We start from the raw sequence: 13,541 nt of genomic DNA on the forward strand, positions 1-13,541 counted from the left end.
TGCCGGGAGAGAGGAAGGGCAGAGCGATGGAGCCGAGAGTGGCTGGACCAAGAGAGTGACGGTCCAGATGGATGGACGGGTGAGACAGTCCGTGGACAGATGGAGGGTGGTAGATGGACAAGTAGATTATCTTCTGAATTGTCCCAGGAGCTACCCAGCCCGGGGCTTTATTCCCTGGGTGCCTCTGGGCAGCCAATCGGATTGCAGGACTGGCCACACCTCCACCAGGGCCCGCCCCCTCCGCTCCGCTCGTCCCCGCCCGCCCCGCCGGGCGTGTCCTAAAGCCTGGGGCTGCCAGGACGGGTAGGGGAGGGGTAGGGGAGACTGCACTTCGGTTTCTGGCAGCTTCCTCTAGTCTCTCCCAGAATTCTCTCTCCTCCCTTCCCACCATCGGCTTCTTCATTTTCAAAAGAGGACAACAGAGGCTTCAGGAGGACCGCATGAGATAATGCACTTGAAGTCACTAGCATGTGGTTGGCACATAGTAGGCACCGAAGAAGTAAAGCACTGCGGAAGTGGGCGCTATCATTATTCCCATCTTACAGAAGGGGAAGCTGAGGCACAGATAGTAAGAGGGGCGAGCTGGCCTTTGAACCCAGCAGTCTGACTCTCAAACCTGCAATCTGAATGCAGTTCTTTATTGCCTTCCCCGTCATCCTTTTATGACTTTTTTTGTTCTAAAGGGGCAGATGGCATTATGGGTACGACCCAGACTGACCAGGGTTCAAATCCTGGATCTGCCGATTATGAGCCGTGTGGTCCTGGGCAGTCACTTTGCCTCCTGGAGCCTCTCTTTTCTCACCTGCAGAATGGGAGTGATGATGGTATCTCTCTCCTAGGACTAGAAGACAGGATAATGGATGTATGTAAAGGCCCAGAGCTGAGTGCTGAGTGTTAGCAGCCATTGTGGTCATCAGCATCATCACAGAACTGTAGGGTCTTACACCTGAACTCACTCCCCACCCCATGGCCTCCTATCTGTCCCTGGCTGTGTGCAGGGGTCTGTCTGTCCATAAGGTGGTGAGCACATAAACACACACACACACACACACACACACACACACACACACACGCACACACACACAGCCCCGGCCAGCTCTCTCCCTGGCCCTTGAGGATGGCCAGATCAGAGTGTCCTTGGCTGTGAGGGGCGGTGATTCTGACAGTTGTTTTCACAGCTTGGGGAGGAACGCACAGCTCTCACCTCTGTTTGCTGTTCCTGCTGCTGGGGCCAGCCCTGAAGTCTCCCGATTAGCTAAGGTCTCCTGCTCCTGAGTCCATCTGACCCGGGCTGAAATGGACTCCCAGCTGTGTGACCTTGGGTGGTCAACTAACTCCCTTTAGCCTCTGTTTCCTGCCCCAAGAAATGGGGACAATACCTACTGGGTATTGCAAGACTTAGACATAATAGCAGCCCTGCGTGAGCAGCCTGAGGGCACTGGCCCGGTCCCTGCCTGATCCCCTGCTCTCTCCTCCGCCCACTGAACATCCCACCATGCACAGGACGGTCCCCCCACGATGAAGAATTATCTGGCCCCAAATGTCAGCCGTGCCAAGGTCAACCAGGATGTGGGCAAAATGAGCTCAAACTAAAAAGCTGTTGCTTTATATCCAAAGGCTATTCAATCAGCCCCCAGAGAAGAGATTTTTTTTTTTTTTCTTGGTGAAATTAATACGAGCAAATCAGGCCTCCCTCCTGTTGGATCTAATGAATTTAACCTCTGTGGCCCTCGCTCGTGGGACTGGGCAGCCAGCCTTCTCTGTTTTCCTTCGCCTGGCTTCAACCCATCATTCCGTTGGGTTGAGACCTGGTGGAACCCTCCTTGGGCCATCTGATGGCTTTGCACCATCCACAAATGTGACAAACAGCTTCTTGGTGGGCCCTTATGGCTAAAGCTGGCCGCAGCCAAGGTCAGCACCCCAGGCCACACTGGGCCTCCCCCAGGGCATTATTATTACCCATCGATCAACACGAGATGAGTAGAGTTGGCGAGGTCCAAACAGCCTATGGGGGATTTTGTCCAGAGTTCATTGAAAAAACCAAGATATTTGCAGCAGGGCTAAATCTCAGCCCGCAGACTCAGCTTGCAACAAATGAAGACTTCACTCTTCCCTAACTTGGCTTGATTTTTACTTCAAGCAGATAATTAATTGGAGGTAATGAGGGTTTTCCTCTTCTCCCCAGGGGTGGCAGGGACATTCTGGGGCCTCGGCAGGGTGGGGGTTCTGTCTGGTCCTCAGTCGGGTGCTCCCCACACACTTGCAACTTTCCTTGTTCTCACATGGGTCCTCGTTCTATAGTCTGAGGCCTGTGGCGACCATTCCAGAGCTTTGGCCACGGCCATAAATTCTTTTCCTTGTTTGTAGAAAGTCCCCCAGACTCTCAGCAAGCAGTGCAGTGCTGGAGTGAACTCCTACCATCTGTTAAATTTTCAGGAAGTTTGGGAGTCAGTTGTTACAACTGTTGGTGGTTGAAACTGTCCCCTGTGGGCGTGCTGACACCATGAAAATCAGCGAATGCTACAATCAGGTCCCTCCCTTCCTTCCTTCCTTCCTTCCTTCCTTCCTTCCTTCCTTCCTTCCTTCCTTCCTTCCTTCCTTCCTTCCTTCCTCCTCCCTCTCTTCCTTCCTTTTCTATCTCTGTTTCTCTTTCTGTCTTTGTCTCTGTCTCTCCGTCTGTCTCTGTCTTTCTGTCTCTCTATCTCTCGGTCTGTCTCTCTCCTCTTCTGGGGAGAGAAGCGAAGGAGAGGGAGTGATAAATTCATATTTTCAGAATATTACTCCTCCAGCACACGTGCCCCATCTCTGCAGTCCCCCTGATTATGCAAGCAAATAACTTTGGAGAAGGGAAAAAAATTGTTATTACCGGTGACCCTGGGGTGGTCCCACTCATTGTCCCTTCTTGACTGACTCGTTGCAGCCAATTTCTCTTCTAGCTTTTTTCTCTGTCATCTGCCAGCTTCTCCATATCTATACCTAAGAAACGGGCCAGCTTCTCTTTCCATTTTAAAACATAGGACTTTGGCCAGTTAGCTGCTGGAGAGTTTTGGGTTCTATTTTAATGAGAATGAAAAATACCTGATTAGTTAGCAGTGACAGAGGAGAATCTTTCTAAAAAGCAAAGAATTCTCTTGTAAGAGGCATCATTATTTCTGATTATTTTTGCAGGTTTGGGTGTAGGGAGTTAAAAATAATCTTAATTTAAAATAGTTTTCGATTAACATAAAAGGAAATCTAAAACTGCAGAAATAGTGCAAAGAGATCCCATATACTCCACTTGCCCTTATGAACAAGTTACATTAATACGATACATTTGTCACAATTATGGAACCAATATTGCTACATTATTATTTCCTGAAGCCCATACTTTATTCAGACTTCTTTAGCTTTTACCAAAGGTCATTTTTCCGTCCCACGATTCCACCCAGGACAGCATGTCACATTTAGTCATCATATCTCCTCAGGCTCCTCTTGGCTGTGACAATTTCTCAGACTTTCCTTGCTTTTGATGACCTCAACGGTTTTGAACAGCACTGGTCATGAATTTTATTTTATTTTTTTCTCATGAGTGGACTAAGGTTAGAAGATTTGGAGAGGAAGACCATGGAAGTGAAGTGTCGTTATCATCATATCATGTCAAGGTCATATCAACTACCAACATGACTCATCACTGTTGATATTGACCTTGACCACTTGCCTGAGGTTGTGTTTGTCAGGTGTCTCCACTGTACAGCTTCTCTTTTTCTCTGGGTATAGGATTTTTAAAAGTTGCGTCCATCTGTACACCACAGAGACGCACTGTTTATTTTGGGTATTTACTGTCCCTGTTTGATAATTATCTTCCTGTCTGCATGTCACTGTCTGTATCGAATGGGGAATCATTACACAAAGCCAAATATTCACTAACATTTTACCTCCCCCACTGTTAATAATGTCTCTTTCACGTTGGGACCCACAAATTCTCCTAGACAGATTCTCTAAATTTCTGCTGCCCAGTAAGTAGCCACTGGCCACCAGTGGCTATTTAAATTTAAATTATTTAAAATTAAATAAAATTTACAATTCAATTCCTCAGTCTCACAGCCACATTTCAAGGGCTCAGTAGCCACAGGTGGTGAGTGGCTACCATATATCCGACCCACAGATCATGAAACGTTCCATCCCAGTCACACCAGGATAACTAATGTCATCAGCATTGTTCTCCACTGAGCCTACAGGTATAAGCACCATTAAAAACTGGTCTATCAGGCACTTCTGGTCATTGTTCATTACACACGGTATGTATTTTTTTTCTCCTTTTCTTACTTAAAATGCATCGTGAACATCTCTTTGGGTCAGTAAGTTTAGATCTAATTTGTTCTTGGTGAGGGTTGCATAAAATTCCACGGCGAGGGTATATTATGACTTACTCAACCATTTCCGAGATCAAGGACATCCTAGCTTCCAGCGTTTTTTTTTTTTTTTTTTGGTTTGTTTTATTTTGTTTTTGCTGTTCTAAACAGCACTCTGATTAATAAACACTCCCATACCCGTATATCTCTACCCTCTGGTACTTTTTTCTTTTGGAGAATAAATCCCCCAAATTAATATTTGATAATGGGTATTTATCAAATCGTAATGGATATTGACAGATTCATTTCCCAAAGGGCTGTGGCAATCCCTAGCCACACCAGCAATGGAGGAGGTTCCCATTTCCCCTCATACACACCAGCCATGGTTGTTAGTGCTTTTACACTTAAAAATTTTTTTTCACCAACCTAATAGCTTCAAAAATGGCATTTTATTGTTGCTCTAATTTGCATTTTTTGTTACTGCATCTGTAATGCTTTATTGCAGGGGTCCCCAACCCCCGGGCTGCAGACTGGTACCGGTCCCTGGCCCATTAGAAAACAGGCCGCACAGCAGGAGGTGAGTGGTGGGCAAGCCAGTGAAGCTTCGTCTGTATCTGTAGCCGCTCCCCAGCGCTGGCATCACCGCCTCAGCTCCACCTCAGATCATCAGGCGTTAGATTCTCACAGGAGCACCGGTCCCTGGTGCCACAAAGGTTGGGGACCGCTGCTTTATTGCATCCAGTGACTGACATGTTGACTTTAAGACCTTCGAGGGCTGGGAATGTACCTTATTTTTCTCCATCTCTCCTTCCACAGGGCCTAGATTTTGATAGTTTGGGGCGATGTTTGCCGAAGGCATAAACGAATGGCTTAATTCTTTCTGAAAGTCTGGTTCGCATGGATCAGAATTTTCCTTGGCCTCGAGGTCAGCTGTTGAACTGTCTGCCCTTTTTCTATGGGCCTCAGTTTCCCCACCCACAAAAAGGGTGCGTTATATGGCCCTTGCAGATTCCTTCAGCTCAGACGACGTGGCTATGAATTTGTACGTTTCTGAGGACAAGAGCATCCAAGCTGGATGTGGGGTCCCTTGAAGATTGACCCTATGGCCTATTTGCTGCGCAACCTGGGGCAAGTCACTTAGCCTTTCCGTGCCTGAGCTTCTCCCTTGATAACTGACTCCTTTCCTTTTCATAAGTGAGAGGAAAGAGGGAGAGTTTTTTTTGCACAAGGTTCTCAAACTCAAATATCTACAGGACAATGCAGGGGTCTGTTGGGGGTTGGACATGCAATAAGGAGAGGTGGGGATAGTGGCAAATGGAAAGCCATGTCCCTCCGCAGAGGACGGAGTGAATTAGCTCCAGCCACCCAAATGTGGCCCTCCAGTTTGAGACCCTCTGCTTGAGAATGGTTTATCATCTTGGCAAGGCTCTGAGAAATTAGCTAAGATTTGTTGGGTATTAGAAGACCCAGGTCCACACACATCTCAGCTGGGTCGCTCACCAGCTAGGCTGGCTGCATGACTGCCCAAGGCCCACTTCTCCGAGCCTGTGGCTGGGAAATAGTATGACCGGAGTCCAGAGTTAAGCCTGCCAATCTGGAGAGCCAATTGTCTGGGCCCGAGGGGCCATGCCTCCTCTCCAGGCTATTCCCTTACCTTGGGAGCAAGAAGGCCAGCTGGGGGTGAGGATGGTGAAATGAAGCTTAATGAATAACCCAGGGACTGGCCATGGTTGGTGTTTGGCGGTCTGAGGTGTCAGGGACAGGGGCTGGCTGACGAAGGTGGCCCCGGGAGGGGACAGGTCAGTGACCTGGCCCACCTCTCCAGCCTTATCTGATGTGGTCACCCCGGCTCCCCACCCTGTCCTCTTCCGCGCCAGGAGCTCTGGAGCCTGGCACCTTTGGGTCTAAGCCCTGGCTCTGGCGTGGCGGTGTGACTTTGGGAAAGTGGCTTGGCCTTCCTGAGCCCGGTCTGATGCCATGATGCAGAGTTCACAACAACACCCACCTCCCTGGGGGGCCGTGAACATTCTGTGACCTAATGATGTCATGTTCCCAAACGCTGACGCTCGTGTGCCACCTTCGCAATTTTTGTCCCATTGCTGTCTCACTTCTTCTGTAATAGTAACAATAAAAACAGTAACAGCAATAGCGGTAAACTCAGAGCACTTGCTACTGTTCTAAATGTTTTGCATATGCCAACTCATTCGATCCTCACATTAGTTTCACGAGGGAGGTCTTTTATCTCCACCTTACAGTTGAGGAAACAAAGCAGAGAGGTTAAGTAACTTACCTAAGGTCACACAGCCAGCCAGTAGCAGAGCTGGTATTTAGACCAGAGCCTGGCTCCAGGGTCTGTGTCCTGTTAGGCATCCTGCCTCTTCATGCCAGAAACTACGCTCCTACTGCTACTACATAATGTATATATTTAAAAACAGACTTTATTTTTAAACTTTAGTACCTGCTTAGCTTCTTCCTAAGCAATAATATCCACAAAATTATGGACTTAATTTTATATATATGCTACTGCACAAAGAAATAAACACCCAACTATTAAAAAACCTTTGGCATACACTGGTCAAAACGAAAGGGCAGGCATACAGTAGGCATTCAGTAAATGCTGCTGTCATGCTTCTTGTCCAAGCCTGAGCCGTGGGCTAAGAACCTGCTCCTCCAGGAAGCCCTCCTTGATCCCACCCCACCCTCGACTGTCCTGTGGGGACCGTCTGCTCTCTGTCCTCCTAGGGGTGTTAGCGTTGTCATTAAATCAGGTGTCTTTCTCTCCCGTCCGGGCCGGAGAGTATGAACTGCATTTTACCACCCCTTGTCTTCAGCGCCCAGTCCAGGACAAGACACCCGACAAGGATAGGCCCATGTTTACTGTGAGGATGGGGATAAAATCCTCAGCAGGGATCACGGCCAAGCAGCTCGACCTGACCCCAAGCAGCCCGGAGTTAATCATCAAATCCGAGGAGGTCACCCAAAGCTCAAGTAGGGCACAGAACATCTGCCTGGAAGGGCTGCCTGGTCCTTCCTGGACCTAACCTCCCATTTTACTTAGAGGGAAACTGAGGCACAGATGGACGTGACTAGCTCAGCTTTACCCACTGAGATGGTGACAGAGACCAGGCCAGAATGTGACCATGCCACCCTCCTGCCTACAGCCCTCCATGGCTCCCTAGTGCCCCTGGGTGAGGTCTGCATTCTGGATTGGCATAGCTTTCCTCGTGTACACAGGTTCCTGGAATGCGCCATGCTTTTGCCTTCCAGACCTTGGCACGCCGCGTTCCTGATTCCCAGCTCAGCTCTGTCTTCCCCTCCTCCCGGAAGCCTCCCAGCCCCCCAGGGCCAGGTGAGGTACCTGCTCTGGGCACCCACAGCCCTGCCCCATCATCATCTGCCAATATCTGATGATGCCGATTATAACTACTTTTCAGTGGCCTCTTGGGGATTCTTGAGGGCAAGGGACGCGCAGTTTTGTTTGAGACTAAAGATCCTGGGGCTTGACACATATAGGTATCCAGTAAATATTGGTCACATGAACAAATCAATCGCCATTATTTTTGAACAATAAATATTTGGGTTCCTGTTTTGGATGTGAAATATCGGAGATGAGGAGATGTTTCAGAAAAACATCCCTTTCTCATGTGACCGATAACGATTGTTTCTTTGTCCTTGTTTTCGTGGGACGAGCACTGGACTTGGAGATGTCTGTGTTGTAAGACAGGTGGTCCAGGGTGAGAGATAAAGGATGTTTCTCACTGGCCGGGTGGCCTTGGCCCAGTGAGTCGCCCTCTCTGAACCTCAGGTTCTTCATCTGTCAAATGGGACCAGGTCATGCGTGTGTCGCGGACAGAGCACAGCGGGGTAGTGAAGGTTGATCTAGTCCCCTTTCCCACTCCAGCTGGGAGTTGGCCCTTTAACACGGGAGGCAGGGCCAAGGCACACAGGAGGCTGCCGGGAGCTGGGCAGAGTTGGTGCCAGGTTAGGCTGGCGGGTAGCAGGTTGTGGCCAAGCTGGTCTAGGGACTGTTGGGCAGAAAGGTAAGGGAGCCTGGAGCTCAAATGAGACCCCTGGGGCTCTGCGTGTGTGTGTAAATGTGCCTGTAGAGTAGTCTGGAAAGTTCTGGGCTGAGTGGATGGAAGGTGAGAGAGGGTGGCCTAAGTCCTTTCAAAAATATTGACTCAGGGCGCCCAGCCTGCCTTGCAGAAGAAGGGGGGCAGGTTCTACTTGCCAGAGGGGCAGGGCTGGGTGTCCTGCCAGCCACAGGCAGCCTGGGCGCCAGGGATCTGGCTGAGGAATGTCACCCAGGTGGCCTCTGGGGAAAAGCCAAAGGGATAAGGGAAGTGCAAAGGTAACTGATCTTTACCCAATTCATGGATGTGGCAGGTGAGACATAGTGATGAAAAGTGACTAGGCCAAGGTCATGTGTGCTGAGACCTGACCTCAAGCCCCAGGCTGCCCACTGCATTGCTCCCCAGCTGACAGGGACCAGGGCTCCTACCTCAGCCCCAGTAACTGCCACTACGTGTCGCTAGGCCAAGGCCTCGGGTTGGCCCCGGACTTCGGTCTAAGAGGACTGTACCCTTATCTGGGCTTGATAAAGGCAACTTGGGGCCTGTTCATTTGACAGATGCCTGAGTCCTCTTGTGGGAAGTTGGTATAACCAAGAGAGGAGGGGGAACCTGGGTACTGAGCCGGGAGCATTTGGCTCCTAAGGACCACAGGCCATTAAGTATCAAATGCTCACACCTTTAAAATAATAATAATAATAGAATTCCGAGGTCAGAATCTGGCTCTTAATCATTTCATTAGGAAATGCTCACCTTTAAAATAATAATAATAATAATAATAATAATAATAATAATAATACTACAATGGAGAAAGTATAGCATGGTGGTTATAAGTACAGATGCCAAAGTGCATTGCCTGTGTTCGAATCCCGGCTGTGCCAGTAGGAGGAGCGCTACATCCTCCCCCACCCGGCTGTGTGACCTTGGACCAGTTACTTAGCCTCTCTGGGCCTCGGTTTCCACATCTATAACATGGAGTTAACAATTGAACCTATCTCAGAGTGGTTGTGAGGATTATAGGAGATACTATATAAGGCACTTGGTACATTGCCTGGCTCACAGTAAGTGCTACACAGCCAATAATAACTGTTATTATAATGTGCCAGGCGCAGACCTGACGCCTTTACTATGTGGCCTTACTTCATCCTCACGACCATCCTGTGAGGCACAAGCTCTTCTTCCGGGTCGTTGTGTAGTCAGTTCATTCTCACTTTTCGGGTGTCAGTTATAATGGTCACCGTCCCCAAGAGGCCTTTCTCGACCTCCCTACCCAAAGTAGGTCCCTTTGTTCTTCTCTTCAAGACTTCCTACATGCATGTTTCCCTCTTAACAGTTTTCACCATTTCTGATTAGTTTGTTTGTCTATACAGTTATTCGTTGAATGCTGATCTCTCCATCAGACTATAAGTCAGCTCCAAGAGTAGATGTCTGTCCTGTTTGTCTCGTTCTTGTGGTATCTTCAGTTCCTAGTTCAGGTCCTGTACCTTGGAGGTGCCCTATAAAAGTGCCAGCCTTGTTAGAAGCTCCCAATGTGATAACACCTCCAGAGGACTCAGCAGATGTTTGGCACATAATAGAGACTCAACAAAGGATAACTATTATAGTTATTAATCTGCACCCTAACCTGTTATTATTCCCATTTTACAGATGTGAAACAGGCATAGAGAGGTTGAGACACTTGTCTGGGAAGTGTCTCAACCGGGAAGTCATAGCTGGTCTCCAGCTTGGTCTCTGATTGGCCCCAAAGCCCACATGCAGGATGTGCCGTCCGCTGGGCTCTGGGGTTGAGGCGAGGCCTGTGCGGGGGTATGCTGGGTTCGAGGCTGCTCTCCCCCACTGCCAGCCAGAGAAGTGCCCTGGTTGGAACTGGGCAGAGGTGGCTTAGGCTTGGCCCTGTCTGGGGAATCCCAGGACCATCCCAACAAGGACAGGGGGTCAAACCCAAGGGCAGGAGGCCTGGAACCATCCCAACAGGGGTGGGTGTGGGGGTGTGGACCCCAGCGGGGAGGAAGGATGGACAAGAAGCTTGGGCTTGTAGTGGGTGGGGGAGGATGTAGCGCTCCTCCTACTGGCAAATAGTAGAACTGCAGGGGGCAACCCAATGTTTTTCTGCCCCTAAGACAAAAGAGGGGCTGCATTTGCTCCTTTAAAAAAAAAATAAATAAATAAATCCTGTTTTTCCTCCCTCTTATTTCCTCCCTCTCTTCTCACCCTGACCCACTGTGTGTTCGCTACTCACCCACGCCTTGCTTTAAAACCTCCCGTTGCTTCCCACTGCCGGTATAATTATAATAAGGTCCCAACTCTTCCCTGTGGGCTGGCACGCCCCTGGCACGGCCCCGCCCACCTCTTGCTTCTGCGCCGGAATCCCCTCTCCCGCCCCTGCAACCCCTAAGTTCATTTCTAGATCAGGGTGGTTCTCTCTGCTGTTCCCGCTGGAGGAATGCTTTGCCCTTAGCTTGCTTCTTGTCGTTCATCTCAGAGTTTCCGCTTTGAGAACTTCCCGATCAAAAGAGAACTAAAAATGGCATCTTGCTTCCTGGCAATGTTGTCAGTTTGGCTCAAAGAAACTCTTATAAAAAGTCAAAAAAAAAAAAAAAAAAAAAAAGAACGAAGAGACCTTTCAACCAACAAAAATGAAAATGCGCAGGTCCGATATGCATCCTGATTCAAACTGTTAAAAACACCAAACCACCACCAGCCGCCAAAACGACTGTTTATCACATTTAATGAAACAACTGGGCATCTGACACTTAACAGTATTTGATAATATTAAGAAATTATTATTAATATTTTAAGCGTGGTAAGGGTTTTGGGATTACGTTTTTAAAAATTAGCATTATTGAGGTATAATCTACACCACATGTTGGCCGTGTTCTACACCCCTGGCACTGTGGGTGGCCACAGTGACAGAACGAAAGGGCCCCTAATCCATACCGCCTTGTCCACATGGGGAAACTGAGGCCCAGAGAGGAGCCAACACTTGCCCGGAGTCTCACAGGTTGGCAGCCAGTTGGGGTACGTGAGCCAAGCTGAGGGGCTTCTCCACCTTCCCCCTCCAGCCCAGGTTAAGGGGACTCTTGGCTGGAGCTGCCTGGGCTATGACGTTCATGTCCCCCGGCAGGCTCGCTAGGCGGTTGCTGGAATGGAGGCCTCTCTGGCAGAGCACGCTAAGGCGAAGCACTTCCACACAGTCACACCGCTGCTGGAGAGCTGGGCACTGTCCCAGGTGGCAGGCACGACTGTCTTCCTCAAGTGTGAGAACGTGCAGCCCGCTGGCTCCTTCAAGATCCGCGGCATCGGGCATTTCTGCCAGGAGGTGAGGGTGTGTGGGCAGCAGGGAGGGGAGGGGCGAAGGGTGTGAGCGGATGGGGCAAGGGCAGGAGGGGTGAAGTGAGCTTGCGCAGATGGGAGGAGAGAGCTGAGGGGCGAGGAGTGTTGGGGTGGGGTGGGGAGCGTCTGACTCCATCCCCCACAGGCCTCCATGACACCTGCTTGCGGTAGCCCCCAACCCCATTCCTTCTCTTCCCAGGCGGCCAAGAAGGGCTGCAGACACCTGGTGTGCTCGTCAGGTGAGCTGACCCATCTCTGCTTCGTGAGGGTTCTCAGGGCTGGGTGTAGGGGAGGAGGAGCTGGCTGGAGCGGCAGTAGACGCCCAGGGCCTGGCCTCCTCTTAAAGGCCACGGTCAGGTGCCCGTTTTGTATGTCCTCTCTCAGCCCTCTTCTCAACATTTAGGACTCATGGTAGAAGTGGCGGAAACCCAGTTCATACAGGTTTAAGCTACAGGCTCCAGGAACTGAAAATTCTTGGGATGGCGGCTTTCAGGCACGGGCAGATCCAGAAGCAATCTTCTGTGTGTCTCCTCTGGCCTTTCTGCCCTGTATACTAGCTTTATTCTAGACTGGCCTCATGCTAGCAAGGTGGCTGTCAGGAGTTGCAGGCTTGCCTCCTACCATCTTACCAGCCCTAGCGGAAAGGGAGCACCCCTTCTCGATGGCTCTCCTCAATCCACAGGTTGATCTTTTTGGCCCAGCTTGGGTCATGTACTCATCATTCCTGAGCCACTCACGGGTCAGGCGACTGAGTTCTCTGATTGGCTTAATTTAGATCACGTGTCCACCTCTGGGGCCGGGGAGAAGTCGTCTCCCTCTGGTGGGTCATGTGAATGTGGTGAAGGGCAACCCCCAAAGGGAAAGGGAGGGGGAGGGGGAAAGGCGTGTCGACGGGCCTGTGCCACACGGCCCACGGCACCCCCTCTGCTGCCTCCACAGGGGGCAACGCGGGCATTGCTGCCGCCTACTCTGCTCAGAGGCTGGGCATCCCCGCCACCATCGTGCTCCCTGAGGGCACCTCCCTGAAGGTGGTGAAGAGGCTTCAGGGGGAGGGAGCCGAGGTTCAGCTGTCTGGAAAGGTAAGGACTCCGGCTCGGGGAAGCCGGCTGGAGTGGGCTCTGCCCAATTCCCTCCCGCCTCACAAGATCATCTCCTTCCCCTTCCGAGGAACTATGCCTGGCGCCCGGTCTTAGGATGTCTGAGCTTGAGGGCTGGGCCCTCCTGACTTGCCTCTCCCCACCCCGAGAAGACTCCCCCTCCATGAAATCGGGAGAGACAGGACCGGGAGCATGCCTGTCTCCCTGCAACCTCGCTAACGCTTGGTATTACCCACTTAAAATTTTTTGCCAGTCGATGAAACATAAAGCGAAAGATGATGGCGCTGATGTTTCCTGTCTTGAGACCACCCCAGTATGGAAGGGGCCCACTGGTGAGGCTGTCACTACTTCACCTGTCACCAAAAGCAACAGAGACACAAACATGTAGTCCTTCTATCCTCCTGGAAAGAAGAGAAAAAATGCATTCCTGGAAGATGATTTTCTTAACATCATCGAAATTAAAATGAAAAGACATACCATGGTACCCAAAAGCTGGTTTCCAAATATTTTATATATACAGTTTCTTTCCTTTCCTTTCTCCTTCCTTCCTTCATGTTCTATTCATACATTCAACCATCCTCTCCTCCATCATCTTTTCTCCCTCCTCTCTCCCATCCATCCATCCATCCATCCATCCATCTATCTATCTATCTATCTATCTATCTATCTATCTATCTATCTATCATCTATCTGTCTATCTGTCTCTATCA

At 50.0% G+C, this 13,541-nt stretch overlaps 1 protein-coding gene across 1 annotated transcript in view; it reads left to right on the forward strand.

Moving 5' to 3' along the window:
• The first annotated feature begins 11,546 nt into the window (after positions 1-11,546).
• The window catches only part of SDSL (serine dehydratase like), a 7,188-nt gene continuing 5,193 nt past the window's right edge, over positions 11,547-13,541 (forward strand). Inside the window, exons 1-3 of the mRNA XM_015586802.1 lie at positions 11,547-11,720; positions 11,934-11,973; positions 12,674-12,813. Coding sequence (XP_015442288.1) covers positions 11,547-11,720; positions 11,934-11,973; positions 12,674-12,813 — 354 coding nt within the window. The remainder of the gene's footprint in view (positions 11,721-11,933; positions 11,974-12,673; positions 12,814-13,541) is intronic.

This window comes from Pteropus alecto, unplaced genomic scaffold (assembly GCF_000325575.1).
Source record: "Pteropus alecto unplaced genomic scaffold, ASM32557v1 scaffold113, whole genome shotgun sequence".
Taxonomy (NCBI): Eukaryota; Metazoa; Chordata; class Mammalia; order Chiroptera; family Pteropodidae; genus Pteropus; species Pteropus alecto.